Source organism: Polistes dominula, unplaced genomic scaffold (assembly GCF_049000335.1).
Source record: "Polistes dominula isolate Pdom_NZ unplaced genomic scaffold, Pdom_raw_medaka contig_78, whole genome shotgun sequence".
NCBI lineage: Eukaryota > Metazoa > Arthropoda > Insecta > Hymenoptera > Vespidae > Polistes > Polistes dominula.
This window is the reverse complement of record NW_028301042.1, coordinates 330,660-351,284: the sequence shown is the minus strand read 5'-3', so window position 1 is coordinate 351,284 and position 20,625 is coordinate 330,660. Positions and strand designations below refer to the sequence as shown.

General features: G+C 27.8%; 2 protein-coding genes across 8 annotated transcripts in view; one reads left to right on the top strand and one right to left on the bottom strand.

The window, feature by feature from the left end:
- The first annotated feature begins 224 nt into the window (after positions 1-224).
- LOC107072382 (leucine-rich repeat-containing protein 58) lies at positions 225-3,644 on the top strand. The gene is made up of 5 exons (XM_015332256.2): positions 225-642; positions 1,158-1,662; positions 1,773-1,989; positions 2,258-2,447; positions 2,681-3,644. The coding sequence occupies exons 2-5, from the start codon at positions 1,190-1,192 to the stop codon at positions 2,845-2,847; spliced, it is 1,047 nt and encodes a 348-aa protein (XP_015187742.1). The 5' UTR covers positions 225-642; positions 1,158-1,189; the 3' UTR covers positions 2,848-3,644.
- The window catches only part of LOC107072384 (glycogen synthase kinase-3 beta), a 38,727-nt gene continuing 21,598 nt past the window's right edge, over positions 3,497-20,625 (bottom strand). For 3 of the 7 annotated variants that reach the window (XM_015332263.2, XM_015332267.2, XM_015332259.2), the window contains exons 2-8: positions 20,011-20,201; positions 18,757-18,840; positions 17,763-17,801; positions 16,878-16,988; positions 16,500-16,737; positions 16,221-16,414; positions 14,166-14,689 (exon numbers count right to left, since the gene is read on the bottom strand). In XM_015332263.2, coding sequence (XP_015187749.1) covers positions 14,297-14,689; positions 16,221-16,414; positions 16,500-16,737; positions 16,878-16,988; positions 17,763-17,801; positions 18,757-18,840; positions 20,011-20,201 — 1,250 coding nt within the window. In that variant the 3' untranslated portion in view covers positions 14,166-14,296. Of the gene's footprint in view, positions 5,043-14,165; positions 14,690-16,220; positions 16,415-16,499; positions 16,738-16,877; positions 16,989-17,762; positions 17,802-18,756; positions 18,841-20,010; positions 20,223-20,625 lie in introns of those variants that run through there. The other 4 variants (XM_015332266.2, XM_015332261.2, XM_015332260.2 and 1 more) reach the window with 3 other exon arrangements.

Genomic DNA, 20,625 nt, shown 5'->3' with positions numbered 1-20,625 from the left:
GTGTGGTTGCATTTGATTATTATAAAATTATTTTTCAACATTATTTTTAATTAATTGATCAACGTTTTTTTTTAGACGAAACTTTCCTGTTGTTATTTTTCAAATGAATTGCAACAATATGTGAAATATGTTTATGCATAAAAATTTGCTGACTAATGATAGATATCTCGAATAAGATTTGCCACAAAGTTTATCCATTATTTTTTATTCGGTAACAAAACTGGTAATCAAATTTGTAGATAAATACGTCAGATTTAAACGACGCTGGTGGTTCTATATGTAAGTAAGAACATATACGTATGTCTCGTCGATAAGAACCGATGAACGGAACGAACTTATAAAGTAAACTGATAAAGGCAACTATCGTTCAGTCTCGATCCGTGCGTTCTCGGTCATTGATGTTTGAACAATCATGCGTTTTTCTATACCATTTCATCTATCTTTAACTATTCTACAAGTTTTTTGATCAATATATCAATCGATAGAATATAAAATCGATTATTACTATTAAACGAGTTAACAAATTGAATAAAATAAGAGAATAAGTCTACGAGAAAAATAATAACGAACGAAATATCAAGGAAAATATTTAGGAGTGAAAGTTATTTCAGAGAAGCGAGAGCAAAGACCGCCATCTCTCAGGTGAATTATTTTATTGACTAGTGTTATATATGCATCCAATCCCCTTTCTCTCCGTCCCGTTGAACCTTCTGTCGCGCTAAATTTAAAAATAATCTCTCGGTATATAGGGTAAACCATTTGTATACTGCGTTGCAATATATATTTTGTTTCATTTCAATATATTCATATCCAATTACAATGCTGTAAATGAAATTAATCTAAGGATTACTTCATATCTTCTAGACGGTCCGGGTGGATCTATTATCTTTTTCAATTATAATAATCCAAGCGTTACGATCTAATCACGTAATATTTGCTATGATCTTTCTTTTGAACTATATCGTACGTGTTTGATATTATCAGAAATCATCGTTCTTTTCCTCCTCTTCCTTCTCTTTCTTCTTCTTCCTCTTCTTCTTCTTCTTCTTCATTATCATTATTATGCATCCATCCTTATTTTCATCGTTTATCAATTCGCCTCAAGTATGCAATAAGTCAACTTACGTAATTCTTTCTTCGTGTATATCATTTTTCAGACGACAATTGAAAATAAAAAAAACCTTTTATAATGGAAAATTATACTTCGGATTCGAGTGATTCAGATGGTAACGCAAGAACCTTGGATTTGTCATATTTGATGCTTGACAGTGACGTATTGGATGAACATTTTGTCATGATGAAAAGTCCCGAACACGTGGATACTATTTTGGTTCATCAAAACCGTATTAACATTGTTCCACCCAGCATTATTCGATTTACCAATTTGAATACATTGGACATATCGAATTGTGGTTTAAATCGAATTCCGGATTTCCTTGGTGATTGTCCATTGACCTGTTTAATCGCTAGGAATAATAATTTATCTAACGATTCTTTGCCAAAAAGCTTCGACACTTTACCCGATCTGCGTGAACTCAATTTAAGTGGAAACAGACTAAGAGAATTTCCCGAACAAATTCTTGATCTTCACGAACTGAAGTATCTTTATCTCGGTGGTAATCATATAACAGAAATCAACAAGGATATATGGAAATTACAACGGTATCCTGATACAACTTTTTATTCTAAAAAATATCAAATAAATAAAATAATAATTATGTGCAATATGATGAATTAATAAGATCATAATTATTGTTTATATTTTTTGACAGATTGCAAGTACTTTCAATAGGAGGTAACCAATTGACCGAAGTTCCCTCAACATTAGGTCAATTAAAATCATTACAAGCGTTGGTATTGTGCGATAATATGATAGAAAGCTTGCCGAGTTCAATAGCAAATCTAACGAATCTTAAATCACTTTTACTACACAAGAACAGATTAAAAACATTGCCTACGGAAATTATCACGCTGAGATGTTTGACTGAGGTTAAATACAAATCTAACCTAAATTATTATCGTACATTTATAAATATATACAGGGTGTCTTAGTTCGTATTTCCTTTATGATTCAAAGAATAGTCTAATATTTATTGTTTTTTTAATATCATTAGATAAATAATTAAATTTTTCGTTTTAAATGTATAAAGTTCGTCTTATCTCTTGTTAATAGTAAATACCTTCTTATGTATCATTGCTCGTATTGATACATAAGTATTTATGTATTACGTGTAGCATTCGTTTTATCGTGTTTTAGCTTTCTCTGAGAGACAATCCTCTTGTGGTCAGATTCGTATCAGACATGACGCACAATCCCCCCTCTTTATTGGAATTGGCGGCACGAGTTATTAAAATGAACGATATGCAATACGACGAAGAACACATTCCTAAAATTCTAGTGGAATACTTGAACAGTGGACACCGTTGTGTGAACCCTAAGTGTAAAGGTCAGCGATTGATTTTTTCTCGATTTTTCCAACATTACAAAGATCGTATGATTTTTTCGTCATACAGTATAATTATAATATATACAGGGTGTCATCTTATCTTGTTAGAATACTTACTATTTTTACATTTTATATTCTCTCATTTTCTTTCTTTTGAGTACACCCAGTACACACGGGGGCATGTGCACTTTCTTTTAAACAGTAATATCAAATATTACTTTTTTTTTGTACAGGTGTATTTTTCAATAATCGCGTTGAACATGTCAAGTTCGTAGACTTTTGTGGAAAATATCGTTTACCTTTACTCCAATACCTCTGTAGCAGTAATTGCATTGAACCTCGTAACGGTGAAGAAGAAGTTGTTTGTGGAGCGATGATAAGGAAAGTATTGCTTGGCTGATGATTATTAGATAAATATAAATATAATAAATTGAACGAATTTTCAATGAATGAACGAATAATGGATGTGAAGAATAAGTTTTTTACCAATAAAAAATTTCAAGAGCAAAAATAAAGAGTCACATTTATTTATAAAATATCCAAAAGTATTAATAATTATTAGGAATAGGAGAAGTAAAATATGAACGATAAAAAGGGCTTAAAAAACTTGTAATGTAAAAAACCTGTATAAGATAGAACGTTTTAATAATAAACATTATTTTGTTTGTATATGTAATTAATCACGAAAAAAAAATCAAGTACGAATTAAATAGCATCTTTGTCAACATTATTGTTAATATTTTATTGTTAAATAAACCACAAAAAATGTACAATAATAATAATAATAATGATAATAATAATAATAATAATAATAATAATAATAATAATAATAATAATAATAATAATAGTATATTATATATAGAGCTTTAGTATTAACGAAGGCGTATCGATTCTCGTTTAAACACATTCAGCAATATACTACAGATATGATATCGACTATATATAATTAATAATCATGTAAAACTAAAAACAGATAATAATAATTCATTACGTTGAATTTTAAACGGAGCGAAACGAACGGGGTATATTCTTTCTTATTCTTATATTGGTTTTTTTTAATTTTTATTTTTTTTTATTATTATTCTTTTGTTTCTTTCTTCATTAGTTATTTTTATTTATAGTTTTATTTATATTTATAGAACATCGGTAATTATATAATAATTGTCGCCATAATATTAAACATAGTAATCGTAATAAGAGTTTTTATTTATTTCTTTGTTTTTGTTTTGTTTTATTTGCTTATTTAATCAATTTTTTCTTCTTTCTTTACTACTTTTATTTTTTCTTTTTTTTCGCATAGGTGTAATCATCATAGAGTTACCTATACATACATATACATATTCATATATATGCGCTTTTTTTTGTATTTATATATTACATACATATATATGTATGTACATGCTTTCCAGGCTTATTATTTCGCACCATCCCTGTTGCTGCTACTGCTGCTGCTGTTGCTGGCTGCCAAAATGTTTATTTCTTCCCTTGAAGAAGACACATTTGTCCACACTCTTCCTTTCCTACCCCTTTCCTTCCTTATTTTCTTTTTCTTTCTATCGTTTACACACACACACACATACACATACACTTACACAAACATACATCCTGCCATTCATTCGTATCGTTCAACTTTTACACGGCTTCTAATACACGCACGTACGCATAAACATAGCCAATCAAAAATCGGTCTTATTCATTCTTCAGTTTCACCCTTTAAAACCATTTCCCTTCTCTCCTTTACACTCTACCCCCTCGTCTAATCGTCGATGTTAACTTTTTTCTTCTTCTTTTTTTTTATTTTTATGCTGTCTTATATAGCGCGCTTTATTTCATAGGCGTGTGTGTGTTTATTTGAATGTATGTGTATGTATGTATGTATGTTTCATATGTTCCTCATCACGGGTAGTAAATAGCACTACTACTCTTTTTTGTTACATATTTATTTATTTATTTATTTATATCTTTACTTATTTATCCTTGTAATGCATTTGTGTTTCTGTGTATGTGTGTATGTATATATATATATATATATATATATGTATATATGTTGCGTATCTTTATCATTATTATATTATTTTCGATTGCGTAGTAAATATTCTTTTTTATTTTTTTGCTTTTTTTTCTTATTTTTTTCTTTTTCTTTTGCTTGGTAATTAATATTATTATTATTATTTATTATTATTTTACGTTTCGCTATGTATTATTTTTTTTTTATTTTTTTATTTAATTTAAAACAATTTTTCCCTAGTATCGTACATTCACGAATTAACATTGAACGATTCCGCTCCTTGGTACTCGGCCAAATATTTTTCATTCTTCATATCATCGTGTTTTTATTTTGTTTTATTATAGATTTATCATCATCGATATCACCAGTATCGTCTAAAATTATTTTATCGCCACGAATGATCGTCTCATCCATTGAAAAGATTCGCATATCCACATCTCATTTTCATTCATTCATTCACTCTAATTTTCTCTCTTGCGTTATTTCGTTTCGTTTCGTTTCGTTTCTTTCGTATTTTTACTCGCCATCCACCACCTGCTGCTCCTGATCCTCTTCTTCCTTTGCCTCCTTGACGTCCTTCTCCTCCTCTAGAATACGATATTATGCAGTGTAAACAAGAGAGCTATCGTCTAGGGCAAGGGTCGGCAACCTTTTGAATCGGAAGAGCCAAAAATTACAGTTTACAACATTTTTTAAAGAGCCACCAAATTTTTTTCTTGCCAACAATAAATAGTACTTGCATAAATGAAGTTAGTATTTTGATAAAAAAAAAACTAATCTATTTATTCATCGGTGTCTAATCCTCGTTAATCGATTCAGCTAAAGAGCCGCATGAGGCTCGCGAACCGCAGGTTGCAGACCCCTGGTCTAGGGATCAGGATTTAATTATTATATTCTTTTTTTTTTTTAATTAACTATATTAATTTTAGAAAAAAAAATTTAGGAGACATATTGAGCTTTAATCCTTTAAACGCGTATTTAAAAAAAGAAAAAAATAGTAGCGTACAAAAGAAATATCTTTTATTTTTATTGTCAAATGTTTTATCATCAAATTTATTATAAGTCAAAATAAGTAAACAAAAAATTTGTTATAAGCTCTTTTAAATGTTTAATATAAAAAGTTGTAATATAAAAATACGAAATGATAACGGACTGGAGTTAAAACTTGTAACTTAAATCTACACAGCCTTTTTTATTTTTATTTCGTCAACAACATTTAGGAATTCAATTACATGATTGTTCAGTACATTATAGGATACCAATACGACAATGATTAAATGATTCATTCATTTCATTTTCAATTAAAGAAAACGAAGAAGAAATTAATAATGCAATTATGCATTAGATGTTAGTCCTTCATTTGTAATTATAATTTCAATTAACAATTTATTCTTGTGTGATATCGAATAAAAACAAACAGTCCGATCAGTCATTTCGTATTTTTCGTATGTTTGTTGAGTTAAGAGAAAAAAGTAACGGATAAGGGTAAAGGGGTGTAAGGGGTAATGGGTCACACATAATTGCGTTATACTTTTTAAAGATTTAAGAAAAAAAAAGAAAAAAGAAACATGTGTGCAGATTACACGTGTTAGAAGTGAAATCTTCAAAAAACTAAGTTTCGAGAGGAGAATGAGACGAATACAAAATATCTGCTGTAGGATAATTGTATTCTCTTCTTATTTAGTATCTTGGTCGTTTCATTGCCTCTCACCGCTCCGTTACATTTTTTCAAATTACACCCATTCTAAAGAAATTTTCACTTCAAAAATAAAAAGAAAAGTATAAGGATATTTTCTTTGAGTATTTCAAATCGAACATATGAGATCTTACTCTTGTTGTAACATAACATAACATAAAATATTAAATAATACATAAGTAATGTAATTAATTCATATAAATTAATATACAAGTTAATTATATTATTTATATATTACTAATAAATAATTAATAATAAGTTGTTATATATCAACGTTAAAAGGAAGAAACAAATAGCTAATATTCCTTGAATGGAGATAAATTTAAAACATAAAATTTGAAAAATTCCCCCATAGTATGAAGATGTACTTCTGAAGAGGATGTTTTGACATTTTTCGCGTGCTTTTTTTTTTTTGAAAGATATTAAATATAATTAATAAATAACGTCCTGTGAAAATGGACAGTTAAAGCGAAATTTTTACGCAAAATAGATGTGCCATAAACATTTTGAAAAATGATTCTTATATATCTGTCACCGATACAAAGGAATAATATTAATGTTTTATTATTATTATTATTATTTTTTATTGTTAATCCTATTTTACTATGATGATATTATTAATATTATCATTATCATCATTTAACTATTTACACAAAGAGACCAACAAGACAGATGCTTAGTATTAAATATACGATGTGTTTTTACTTATCAAGATTTACACAAGATAAAAATGATAGGGATATATCATTGTTTTGTGCAAATTATCTTTTTCTTAAATCGTGGTCTAAATATTTATATATATATATATATATTAAAAGAAACGTCACAACGACGCTTTTAATCGTCTAACGCGACACACACCACACACGCGGTTTTATTTTAATTCATTTCATACGATTGATATTTGTATTTATTTATAATTTATTTTTGTTCATTCCGATTAATCCGTTGCATAATGTGTGCTCTTTTAGGAAAGTAGCGAACATAAATAAATTATTATTATTATTATGATTATGATTATTATTATTATTATTATGGAATTATTGGTACCGGTTCTGTTCCATCTTTCTTCATTTTTCTTTCCTTATTTTTCTTGATTTTGTTTTATACTTTTTACTTTCTTATCCTTTCATTCATATTTTTTGAGATTCGTCTCTAACCTCGGATATACTTTCTTGCTTGGCTTTTCTTTTTTTTAATTATTTTTTTCTTGAATTACTTATTATTATTATTTACTACAAAAGCGTGAAAACGTTTAGTGGACAGATTTGTCAATGCAAAAGTGAAAAGCCTATAAATATATGAAATCTTTTTAGTTTTGATAGAAAAAACCCATTAGAATGTCTACATTTTTCTTTCTCAAATTTTTCCTCCTATTTTCTCTTTTTTAACGTGTTTTTTTTTTTCATATTTTTATGAGCATCAGTATGACTCTCAAAACTGCATTAAGGATTTACATATATATATAAACACGTTTCGAAAATTTATATTGAGGATTATCTCGGTTATTTTCAAAGTATCTAGGATCACGATCATTATTACTATTATTAGTTATTATTATTATCATCATTATTATTACCATCATCAGCATTATTAATTATTAATTACGTGCATACGATTTGCAGATGAGTGAAGCACGAAAGTTGAATATGAATGAAATGAAGATATGTTTTCAATTTGAAGTTCAATTAAAATAAATTTTAACATTAGCCAAAAATATGATGACGTGACGACGATAATGAAGATGATAAAAAATAATAATAATAATAATAAAAATAATAATAATAATAATAATAATAATACAACGATAAGAGATGCAACAGTAAAAAATCAAATAATTAATCAATCAATCAATCGAGAAATATAATCGACGATTAGAATAATAATACGAGAACATTAACAACGAACAAACCAACTACAAATCGAGATAATTAACTTACTATACATGTATATATATATATGTGTATATATACACATATTGAATTAATTTATTAATAATTTTTATACAATCATTACACTTTTTTTTTGTAAATCTTTCTTTCATTTAACATGTGCATCAATAATTATGAAAATGATGCAGATTCTTAGGAAAATCAGTGATTGGTGTTGGTGATAGGGTGGTGATGGTGGTGGTTTTTTCTTTTTTTTTAGCGGTGATCATTTTCATGCAAACTAGAAAAATGTTTACGATTTAGATAAAACAGTTATCAGTAATCATTTTTATCATCATTATAATATCTGTCTTTCGTAATTTCATTACTTCTTTTGCTGTTATTCTCTTTTTTTGTTTGTTTATACAATAGCACAATATTATTATTATTATTATTATTATTATTATATCATTAATATCGCTATTATTAAAATTAATTAATTAATTAATCAAACTACTTGTGTATACATAGATAGGTATATATATACATGGTACATGTATATAATACCTATGTATAATATATATATATATGTATATTTTGTTTAATTGAAAAAAAAAAAAAAAACAACAAAAAGGACAACTTTTTATCAACGAAGGTCTCAGTTGATTCTCTCTCTTTCTCTCTTTCTCTTCCACTAAGTTATCATTATAATTTTGTCTTCAATTTTTTACTTTACAACACAATAAGATCAATCAGCTTTGACTACGGAATGCCATGCTTTTCATACAACACATATATATGTACATATATATATATATTTAAATATATATATACATATAGTCTCATATGTTCCACTGTCATTCATTCATTCATTCATTCATTCATCACCTTTTACACTTCTCTCCACTATCATCAATTTGTTCTCTCACACTTTTCTTTCACACTTCTTTTCGCTTTTAGTATTATTATTACTATTATTATTATTATTTTTTTCATTTCTTTAATCCCCGTTCCCCATCCCATTCGTCCTATTTATTTCATTTATAATTAATTTACTTATTTATTTATTTATTTTTTAATTGTTGTTGTTAAATCTTTTCCCATTTTTATCTTCCTTGTCCTAGGTAAGGAATTAACCCTTTCGCTACAGGCGTATTTTTCCGTGATGCTACTTCTACTGTACGGGGGGTGGCTAATAATACGTGCAGCATCGAAATTGCACTTTATTTTTTAAGTAATTTTGTTGTTGACATTAACGATTTTTAATGAAAAGAAACAAAATATTAAAATTACATGTCCAGTGTGGGATATTTGATGTGCTATAACTGCATATGTTCGTCGTATGTAAAATACGTGGTATTTTATGGAAGACCACTATAGTGGCCCGTAGTATTATCTCAGTGGCAATCTTATGGAGGAGGGCCACTATAGTGGTTTGTAGTAGCGAAAGGGTTAAATCGATTTATTTTTATTTTGCGACGGCAGTTCTACGAAATGTTTCTTACGACGCAATGATATGTGAATGTGTGTGTGTGTGTCTATTTGTAAAATATAATCATCATAATAACATATTAAAGATGCAATGTTGTTTTTTTTTTCTTTTTATTTATCGTACGATCTTGCGAATAGAAATATTACACATAAAACACTAACGAGAATGATGATAGTGTGAAATTTATGATTGACATTATCGATTTGCGCTTTTATAATCAAATATCAAGCAGAAGAATATTATAAAATGTTATTATTATGATAACGACGCGAACAAGTGATAAACTTTTGCAACTTTATATGCATCTTTCATTAGATTCTCTCATTAGAACCATTGTGAAAATGTCTGAAGAATATTTTCTTCTTCTTCTTCTTCTTCTTTATTTCTTTCTTTCATTCAAAATTCATTTTTTTTTGTTTTATTTTTTTCTTACTATCCTCTCTATTTCATTTTATTTTCATCTTTTTCATATTTTTCCTTCTTCTGCTTCTTTCTTCGTGTATTTTTTTCTTTTTTTTTTTTTTTTTTTTTAATCACCTTCCCCAACGAATTGATGTAAGACAAACGTTAAATATATGTTTGCAATAATATAAATAATTTCTAAATATGTATACAACACGAAATAGGTTGAAAGAAAATATTTATATTCGTCAATAAATGTATTATATTTAAATTAAAAATTAATATCCTCGTTTGTCTGTAAGTTCAATTAAAATGATGTTGTTTAACATTTCTTTTTTTTTTTTGTATAATAATAATAATAAAAGAAATAAGTAATAGTCTCTTATATTAGTTTTTTTTTCGTGCAACCAGCCACAATCCCCCATTTAAGACTTTTTCAAAAATATAAATATTTGTGAAATCAACAAATAATTTGCAAGTTAATGGGTTAATTAACACTAGAAAACTGTTGTGTTAAAGCTAGTCATTTTAATTGGGTTTTACAAAGGTTTACTTTGTAATTAATTATTACAAATAATTCTAGTGTTAAAAATAATCGTGTGTGAACCAATCAACGAAGAAAGGATATTAATTAATAAATCATAAAAATAAAATATATATATATATAACAAATGATTTCTCTCGTATCGTCCAGCCCCATGATCGATAAAGTATAATATATTTTTATATGGCTTTTATGTTTAATGCCATTATTTGTAATAGCAGTAAAAAGAGTCACGTTTGGTAATCTCAAAGCTTTTGGTTTAGTTTCATATTTTTCTATTTATTTGTTTTCTCTTTATTTTTCTTTTATATATAAAGCTGTTTGTGATAATCAAAGTAATATACATACATACATACATACATACATACATACATACATACATATTTTGTATTCGTATGTATATAGAGAGTAACAGTATTGAATATGAGACATGTGCCTTATTAAGACCCAATAGTTTTTCCAAAAAAAAGATCATTGCAATAATTGCACAAATAATTAAAAATATTTCAATAAATAACAGGAATCCTCCACATGTGAGATTCCAATTCAATTGGACAATGATTATTTCATTAAGATGACATTAAATTTCATTGCATTTTTAGACAACAGCAAGTTTTTATAATCATTTGTAAAAAAAAAAAAAAAAAGAGATGTTTCTTCATCAGCTTAGAATTAATTTTCTGAATGTTCCTCGCCTAATTTTATTAGTTGAAAAAATGAAAAAAAAAAAATACTTGCCATATATTTACATTGTAAGCAGAGGGTCTCTTATATAAGGTGCTGTTTTTGAAATTTCATTAATTTCACATTAATTTGAAATTATTCTCATATTTTATTTGTCTTCTTGTAATAAATTATGATTATTATTTCAATGAATTAATTTTTCTTAAATAATTATATTAATGAATTATTATTCTTATTAAGTAAGTTAAAAGTAATTATTCTCTTTTCTTCATTTGGTTTTATCAATAATAATAATAATAATAATATTAGTAATAATAATAATAATAATAATAATAATAGTAATAATAATAATAATAATATTAATAATAATAATAGTAACAGTAAATGATGATGATAATAATAATAATAAATATTATTTAAGTATTATCTAAAAATCGTTTTATTTATTATTTAAACCAATACCAAATTGACAGTTATCTGCAGTCAACAGTAAAATATATATATGTATATATATATATATATAATATAAATTTAGTTAAAGACCGTTTTACAGTATAAATAAGTATACATAAACTGTCAGTTGATGATTTACTATCAATCAAAACATAAATTAGCGTCTTCTCATATTCGATTGCCGTTACCCTAACACGTGTGTATATGTATATCACTTTAAAACAAAAAAAAAACCAAAAAAAAAAAGGAAAAAAAAAAATCGTCATCAGAGAGAACAACAACGACAGAAGAGGAGACACACGTTTTCAAACATACGTCAAAATCAAAGTGTGCTATACACTCTACCACCTTCTAATAGAATAAACAACTTCAATTACGTGTTTTTTTTTCTTTTTTTTTTTTCCTTATACAACGATATATACATATACCTATACATATCATTAGTTATATTTTACTGAACACAATAAGATTAAAATAAAAAATAAAAACAAAAAAAAAAGAAAGAAAGAAAAAGAAATACAATTAGTCTACAAAGTTTCTTCATTTACAAGAATTTTTTTTTTTTTTTCACGAACCCTGGCTGGGAGGAATCGTTTTCAAAAGTTTCTCTTTTCTTTTTTACTTTCCTTTATCATTCTCATCAAAAATTTAATAATAATAACAATAATAATAATAGTAATAATAATAATAATAATAATAATAATAATAAATGTAGCAATAATAATAACGTTCACGCGCGTGTACTTTGTTTTTCTTTTTTTTTCTAAATTCAAAATGCAAGATTTATAATTTTCAATCTCGTCGACGACACGTATGCAATAATATTATAAACGTCTTTTCTGTTTTCTTCTTTCATCTATATCTCAAATGTTTTATTATATTTTGTTCGTCCCTGTTTTCTATCTTCGCAACCAACCAACAGTTCTACCCATTTCACCTCACACTCACTCCCTATTATCTTCATCGACACCACCCTTTTCTTCTTCTTCTTCTTCTTCTTCTTCTTCTTCTTCTTCTTCTTATCTCGCAAAGCTGTTACTGGGAAATCTTTTTTAAAAAGATATACAGTAATCGAGTGACGACGCAAGCTATATTTAAGCGCGTGTGTGTGTTTCGTTTGTGTGTTCATTGTAAAATTGTTACGATATAATAATAATATTATAGATTCTACACAATTTTCTTTCTCTCCCTTCATTTTATTATTATTATTATTATTATTACTATTATCATTATTATTATTATTATTTGTTATAGGATATTGTTCTATTTGTTTTTATTATTTTGTCTCCTATTTAAATTGTCAACTAAATTTTGGTTACTTTGTAATAATAATAATAATGTGTTATGTTTGTTGATTTTAAGATTTTGTCAGAAAACAAATTTCATGATAATTATTTCCCTTGATTCACCGTATTATTCTATATACATATACGTGTTGTATAAGTGTGGTGTGTGTGTGTGTCTCTGTGTGTGTGTGTGTATGCACGCGCGCGCGTGTGTTAGATTTAATGTTCAGCTTGGCAGCAAAGTTGAATCAATTTATTTATTTATTTTATTTTTCTTTTTTTTTCTTTTATTTATTCGCTCGTGCATACGCACGCGTGCACATTCATTCTCATTTTCATTTATTCACTCATTCATTCATTCATTCATTCACTCTTTCTTTCATTCATTCATTTTATTGTTCACTTTTTTTTTCTTTCATTTTCTTCGTCACACACGACACAGAAGAAGAACTCATTGAAATAATTATACTATAGCGTAAAAACTTGATTCGTCCATTAACACCACGTTTTGCTATTTATTTGTTTGTTAGAATAGATTAATAGAATTTTTGTTATAAAACCGGGGGGGGGGGGGGAGTCGGGTCGACACATCCTCCTCAGAACGAAGATCTGTGGTTCTCGTCAAAACGCAAATTAAGAAATTTTATAATATTATATATTTTTTTCATATTTAAAAGTTTATTTTTTATTATTATTATCTTCTTTTATTTTTTGAATCTTTTTGCAAAAATTTTCATTTAATTTTTGTGCAATTGAATTTTTCCATTTATTTATTTATTTATTATTAATTATTTTCTCGCTTTGTGTATGATAAGTTTGACTCGTAAATATTTTGTCTATGCTATTTGTAGTTTGTTTGTTTTGTTTGTTAATATAATAATTAATAATAATAAACATAATCATAATCATAATAGTAATAATAATAATAATAATAATAATTATAATAATAATAGTAATAGTAATCGTAATAAAAATAAAAAATAAAATAATAATAATGAATATATATCGAAATATAAAGAAGCAAATTAGAATTTGCTGATCAGATTATCATTTTGCTAATATATTTCTCTCTCTCTCTCTCTTGCTCTCTTGCGCGCGGCGTTCACTCACTCTCCCTCACCTTCACCCTCACCCTCTCCCCTAGCACTCTCCACTTTCACTTTCACTCTTACTCTCATTCTCACTCTCACTCTCTCGCACTTTCACACGCTCTCTTTCTCTCTTATATAGAATTATTTCTTCTCATTCTTTTAAAACGTTTACCTTTACTTTAGCGTTTAGGTTTGTTTTTTTTTTTTTTAATTTTTTAATTTTTATTTCTGTTATTAAGGGTTGTTTCTGAACCATTTCGTATTTTTTATTCATTATCTCTCTGTGTATGTTTTCTTTTCTTTTTTTTTTTTTTTTTTTAATCTAAGCCATGTTCGATTGGCTGGGATCGGTAGTTTGTGTGGTGGAGGGTGTATTGGTGTTGACGCTATTATCACTAGAGTTACCGCTAGCCCCCGCTGCGGCTGCATTCGTCGCTTCCGATTGGCCTCCGCCGCCGGGATTGTCAGGAGACTGCATGCTGTATTTCGGTTTTAAGATTGGATTTAAGATAGGCTGAATTCTAAGCTCGTGCTCGGTGAAATTGAATAATGGTGGTAATTCACGACCGTTTGGCAATCGTGTCCCTTCTTCTCGCAATTCGTTGAAAAACGAATGTGCGCATGCCTGGAGAGGAGTCATTCTAAGAGATGGTGTATATTCTAAAAGCCGTGCTACCAGTTCCATCGCTTCCGGTGGTGTACGCGCCCTGAAAACCTGAAAACGATAAATAATATTACAATTACTATTATAACACTCCTCTTTTAAACATCCCTCAATCCCCAATCCCCCAATTGTCACATATTATATTATATTTAGATTTTTATTTATAATCGATGATGACAATTTTGATGACTCCGTCTTCTTCTCGTTGAGCTTAGTTGTATTACGATTAAAATATCTCGAAACGATATTTAATCCATTCACACACCTAGAATATGTTAATATCCATCTTGTATATGTTCTCGAAGATCATAAAATATCACCAAAACGTTAGAGTAAGTGATATTTTTATTTTGTTGTTGTTGTATTATTTATCTCCTATCTACCTACCTACCTACCTATTTTCTATCTTCATTTGTTTTTGTTTAAATTAAAAAGGAGATATATAGTTTAGTAATGTTAATCGATAATAAAAAAAGGTAAAGGATAAACAAAGTATTGAAAACGGTATGTACATAAATGTAAAATAAAAAAAAATCAAATGGTCCATCTTGTCAATTGTTATTTCAATAAGAGTATATATAGAAAGAAAAAAGAATCCAATTAATTAGTATGCAAATCAATTAATTAGTAAATCTTCTTCGTAAATGCTAGTCCTGCATTCGTGATGATTTTTAAATGAAATTCAAATTTGCATCAACAACTTATTCCTATGTTGTGTGTGTATATCGAATAAAAAAAAAAGTTCCTTTTTATTTATAATAATTTTTTAATAAAGCATTTAATAATGTTTCATGTATTGTTTAAATACCATGTTTGTTTTATTTTTTTATTTATGAAATATGTTGATAAAATTGCGAGGAAAAACACATGGGGCATCTTTTACATAAATATATATAAATATATAACATAGAAATGGGGGGGGGGGTAGAAAAATCATAGTCATTTAATTGGTTAGTATAATGATTTGATCAGTGAAGGAATAATACTTGTGCAGCAGAGTATCTAATAATGCGTTTGAGGACTAGGAGACCACTTACTCTAATTTTTTGGTGCTCCGTGGAACACTTTGGTCCACTCATTCGTTGAAGCATATACTGTAACCACGAGTACAGGTATTGATGAATGATTTAATTATGAGAAAGGATTAACTAAATTATTCCTATTTTACAGATATATGATTAATAACATTCTACATTTAAACACTTTTTATATAATAAAATAATACTCGACATATTATAATATATTTGAATTGATCAGTTTAAACTATTCATAAAAAAGGTGTTTAATTACATGCTACCTATCAATTCTGGAAATTGGGAATAGTTGTTGTTCCAAAGAACTCTGCGAATCAACTCTCAAATATTGTTTAAAATAATCGTATTATTTATAGAATTTTTGTGTTGATTAATTTCAACGTGCTTTTTTTTTTTTTTTTTTTTTTTTAATACAAGGACAATACGGGATGGATAATCAGAAAAGGTGTGATTTAAATTTGGACCTTTAAAAATAAATATATGTGTGTTGAACGCGACATAGGTGTAACATATCAATATAAAATGAATACGATAATTAGAAAAATTACCTTTTGCCATGGATGCGACTTTATTTGTGGAAATTTAAATTCGGTATAGTTAGGGTTCATCTCACGTATTTGATCACGCGTCGGTGTACCAAGTACTTTGATAATTTCAACAAGTTGATCTACACCGCTGTCACCAGGGAATATCGGTTGACCAAGCAAAAGTTCTGCCAGAACACAACCTGCGCTCCACACGTCTGTCAAAGAATAAATTGTACATTAATCCATTGACACTTAGTCATTGCTAAAAACAAACAAAATTTTATGATAAATAGAACTAACCGATCTTTGTAGTGTAGTCAATGGCACCAAAGATGAGTTCAGGCGCACGATAATAGCGACTGCATATATAAGACACGTTAGGTTCCCCTTTGACAAGATGCTTGGCTGAACCAAAATCACAGAGCTTGAGAACACCAGTTTCAGGATCCAATAGTAAATTCTGCGGCTTAATATCCCTGTGACAAATGCCCAGGGAATGGATGTATGCCAAAGAACGGAACAGTTGATACATGTATAGCTGGAAAATATAGAAATAATATACAGATAAAATTAAAGTTACTCAATATAATGAGCGAGCCAATCGAAAGCGTGCAACAAAAAAGAGAAATATCGTGATCAGTATCAATTGTATATAGATTAATGCATGGCTCCTTTTACCTTGATAAAACTGATTGGTATCGTCTGCTTGCTTTTGCTATAATGTCGGGCGACTTTGTACACGGTTTCGGGTATATATTCCAGGACTAGATTCAGATAAACCTCGTCCTTCTAAAAGAAATTATTATCTTTTTAATTATTACAATCTCTTGACATGTTATTTTTTATTCATCATTCTTTTTTTCTTTTATCTTTGATGATAATGTGTGGGGGTGGTCTTAATATGAGTTTTATTTTTTGAAAGAAATCTTTTATGTCATATTTGTCTAATTTTGTCTTTTCTTTTCTTTTCTTTTTTTTTTTTTTTTGAGGGAGGGTGAAAAGAAAAAAAGAATTATAAAAAAAAAAAAAAATTAATGATGAATGAAGTATATGATGTTTTATTCGTAACATTTATTGCATTATCATCATAATGTTACAAATATATATATTTATTGTAGAGATATATATATGTATTGTTATATCCCCGAATTGTTGGATTCAGTGTTCGATTTGTTAGTTACGTACACACTTAATTATGGTTACAAATGCACGCAATCTCGATGTGATCATCCTCTAGGACTAGCGAAGCGGCGTTTTAGCTTACTAGATTTAAAATGTTCAATTATAATAAACGTGTAATATATAAAGTGATCTTCTAAAATCATGTTAAAAATAAAAAAAAAATAAAAAAACAATGAATTAAATCGTACGCTTTTTTTTTGATAACGACATTCTTCTTACGGTTAATCTTTTGGTTATTTTTTTGTTTATCTTATTGGTTGTTGTGGTATTTTTTTGTCTGTTCTTCTACGGTAAAAGCAAATGATAGCCTAAATAAATATGTAAATAAAACTCGGCGAAAAGGATAAAAATTTGTAAGCTACTGGGTATGCTCCAACTTACGTCCACATGAAAAACTGGATTAGTTGCGTTTAAGATGTTCTACAAAATAACATAACAACGTAGCATGCATTAACACTAAAAAGACATTTACAATTGATATAAATAAAAACACGATTTGTTCAATTTATTTTTTTTTTTTATATATATATTTTCTTGTTTCTTTTTGTTCTTCTTCTTTTTCAAAAAAAAAAAAAAAAAAAAAAAATTCATTTCTAATTTTTTAATCTCAATATATATTGTTTATAACTTAATATGTATTCAAAGGAACATTTTTTTAAATCAGTTAGCTGTGACTGACGAGTATTATTTTATTCTTCACGCGGAAAAGTTAATTTACATTTAAACTTTAAATTGTCACAATTAACTGGTTAAAAAAGAGATCATTTGTGTTTAACTCTTTGGGGCACGGTGGGACCATTTTTAGTCCCACCTTGAAATATTATTTGCAAATAGCTATACATGCTTATAAGTTTATATTTAGTCTTATTTAGACAAAACAATTCGTTATTAACTCGTTTGTTTTATGCAATACCTTTATTAATAAATATACCAATTTTGTTGTTTAATTTAATACGTAATCAAATTTTTCTATAAAACATAGGGCTAGCTATTTTATTATCTGAAATTCTATGCTGCAAAGAGTTAAACGTATTTTAAATTTCACTAATACATTATCGTACGAGTATATAAGGCCTAATTAATTTAACCGGATTATATATTTATTTAACTTTAAATTATTTTCTATGTAAAGAGAGAGAGAGAGAGAGAGAGAAAAAAAAGTAAAGAAAGATATAAAAGAAACGAGGAAAGAAAGAGAAAGAAAAATAAATATAGATCTTTTTGGTCTTAACTTATTCTTCAAATTGTTCAATCGATTCTTATATAAACATATGTATAAATATTCATATATATATATATATATACGTATAAACAAAAAAATATATATATATGTATATAGATACATATACATATGTATAATAAAATTAATAGTTACCTTATCACCACAAGAGTAGAAGAAATATTTGAGTTTGACGATGTTGCAGTGCTCTAAGCGCCGCATTATTTGTAATTCTCTGTTCTGAAAAATAAAACAACACAAAAATCAATTAAAATCAAAAAATAACATTTATTATTTTTGTATAAATGATTCGCGTAACATCCATATTTGGGATCTCTGGCAGGGGGTGGTGGCGTGGCATAGCAATTCGACCTATCTACTGTAATTTTGAATTTAGCTACCAGATAGCGTATTCAAGTGCTAGAGGTCCCAATACAAAAAAAGAAAAAGAAAAAGAAAAAGGAAGTTAGGGTATCCCTCTGATAAAATTTTGGGAACCACTGGGACCCTGGTTATAATATTATAAATAGATGTATAATAATGCATAAGTTGAAAGTAACATGCCGTTAACGTTGAAACTCTTTAAAATTGATATTCAAGGTACATATCGCGTGACTAATCTCTGGACGTCAAACATTTTCGTCTTCTTCTTGTTCTTCTTATTCTTCTTATTCTTATTCTTATTCGTTTAGACGTCTTGACGTAAGAGAATAAACGAACAGAGGAGGGAGACCAAGAAGAAAGAATAAGAGTAGAATAATAACCTCGTAACTTCTTTATATGATAAAAGTTAGAAAGTTTCGATGTGTATGATGAAGAAATGCATCATTCTCTTTAAAACATATCAATCGGATGTTTGTATATCACAATGCGAGAGTTGACCTATACATACGTATATATAGGATGCACATGATCTTGACGTCACGTAAAATTGCGCAAGTTAACATCAGTACGTTTGTAACTTAAATTTTATCATTCTATATAAAAGGGGAATAATAATAATAATTATTATTAATAATAATATAGAAGTGAAAGACTAGATTGTAACGAAACAAAACGGAAATAAGTTTTCAAAATAACTCTTATCGTAAAAAAAAAAAAGAAATTGTAAACGTAAGAAGAAGAAGAATCGTCGTTTATTTGTAAAAATTTCCAAAAGGAAAAAGATAATAATAATAATAATAATAATGCGTGTTGTTGATCGCTCAAACATACAGTGAATTAAAAATAAAAATTATAATTGACGAGTTTACGATTTCTTATCAATGATAAGCCACGAATATATATTCGTTTAAGCAAATAAGTAATTTTGGTCAATTAATTTATATTTAAAATGAATAAAATTTGCGTTGAAAAATGATTTGATAAAGAAAGAAAGAAAGAAAGAAAGGAAGATATAAATAAACTCACCTTAAATCGTTTATCTTGTAGAACCTTTTTAATGGCAACCATTTCTCCGGTGTCGAATAATTTCGCTTGATAGACAACCCCAAAACTGCCATTGCCAATGACCTTGGTATCGGTATAGGCTACTTCTCGGGGTAGATCTGGTCCAGAGCCAGGAGTTGCCACTACTGTCGTCACCTTGCTTCCATCTTTGCCTGCATTGTACATCGCACCACCCATAGAAAAAAAATTCAAAACCAAAACGCTACAGTACAACGAAAAAAACATGAAGAGAAAAAGGAGTTTTTATTTTTTTTTTTCCTTAAAAAATTTCAATAATTATTGATGTATAATATTATAAATGAATCTTGTTATGTATAACGAGGCTTGTTTTTTTTTTTTTTTAATCTAAATTTACTTTATCGAGATATAGAAAAAAGAAAAAAACCCACACACAAAGTGAAGACTGAGATGATATCACGTGGGATTATCTTCTTATGCGCACATGTGAAATCAATTAAAATATCTTTCGAAAAACAAAGCGACCTTCTTATCGACCTCTTCTTCAATTCACTACCACTACCACCATCACGTATCTTTTTCTCTCTCCCTCCCTCTAATATTTTTACACCTTCTCTT

Coding starts and splice junctions, on each gene's coding strand:
- LOC107072382 (XM_015332256.2), top strand. CDS start 1,190: ATGGAAAATTATACTTCGGATTCGAGTGATTCAGATGGTAACGCAAGA. Junction 1,990..2,257: donor CGCTGAGATGTTTGACTGAG/GTTAAATACAAA, acceptor ATCGTGTTTTAG/CTTTCTCTGAGAGACAATCC. Junction 2,448..2,680: donor TGTGAACCCTAAGTGTAAAG/GTCAGCGATTGA, acceptor TTTTTTGTACAG/GTGTATTTTTCAATAATCGC.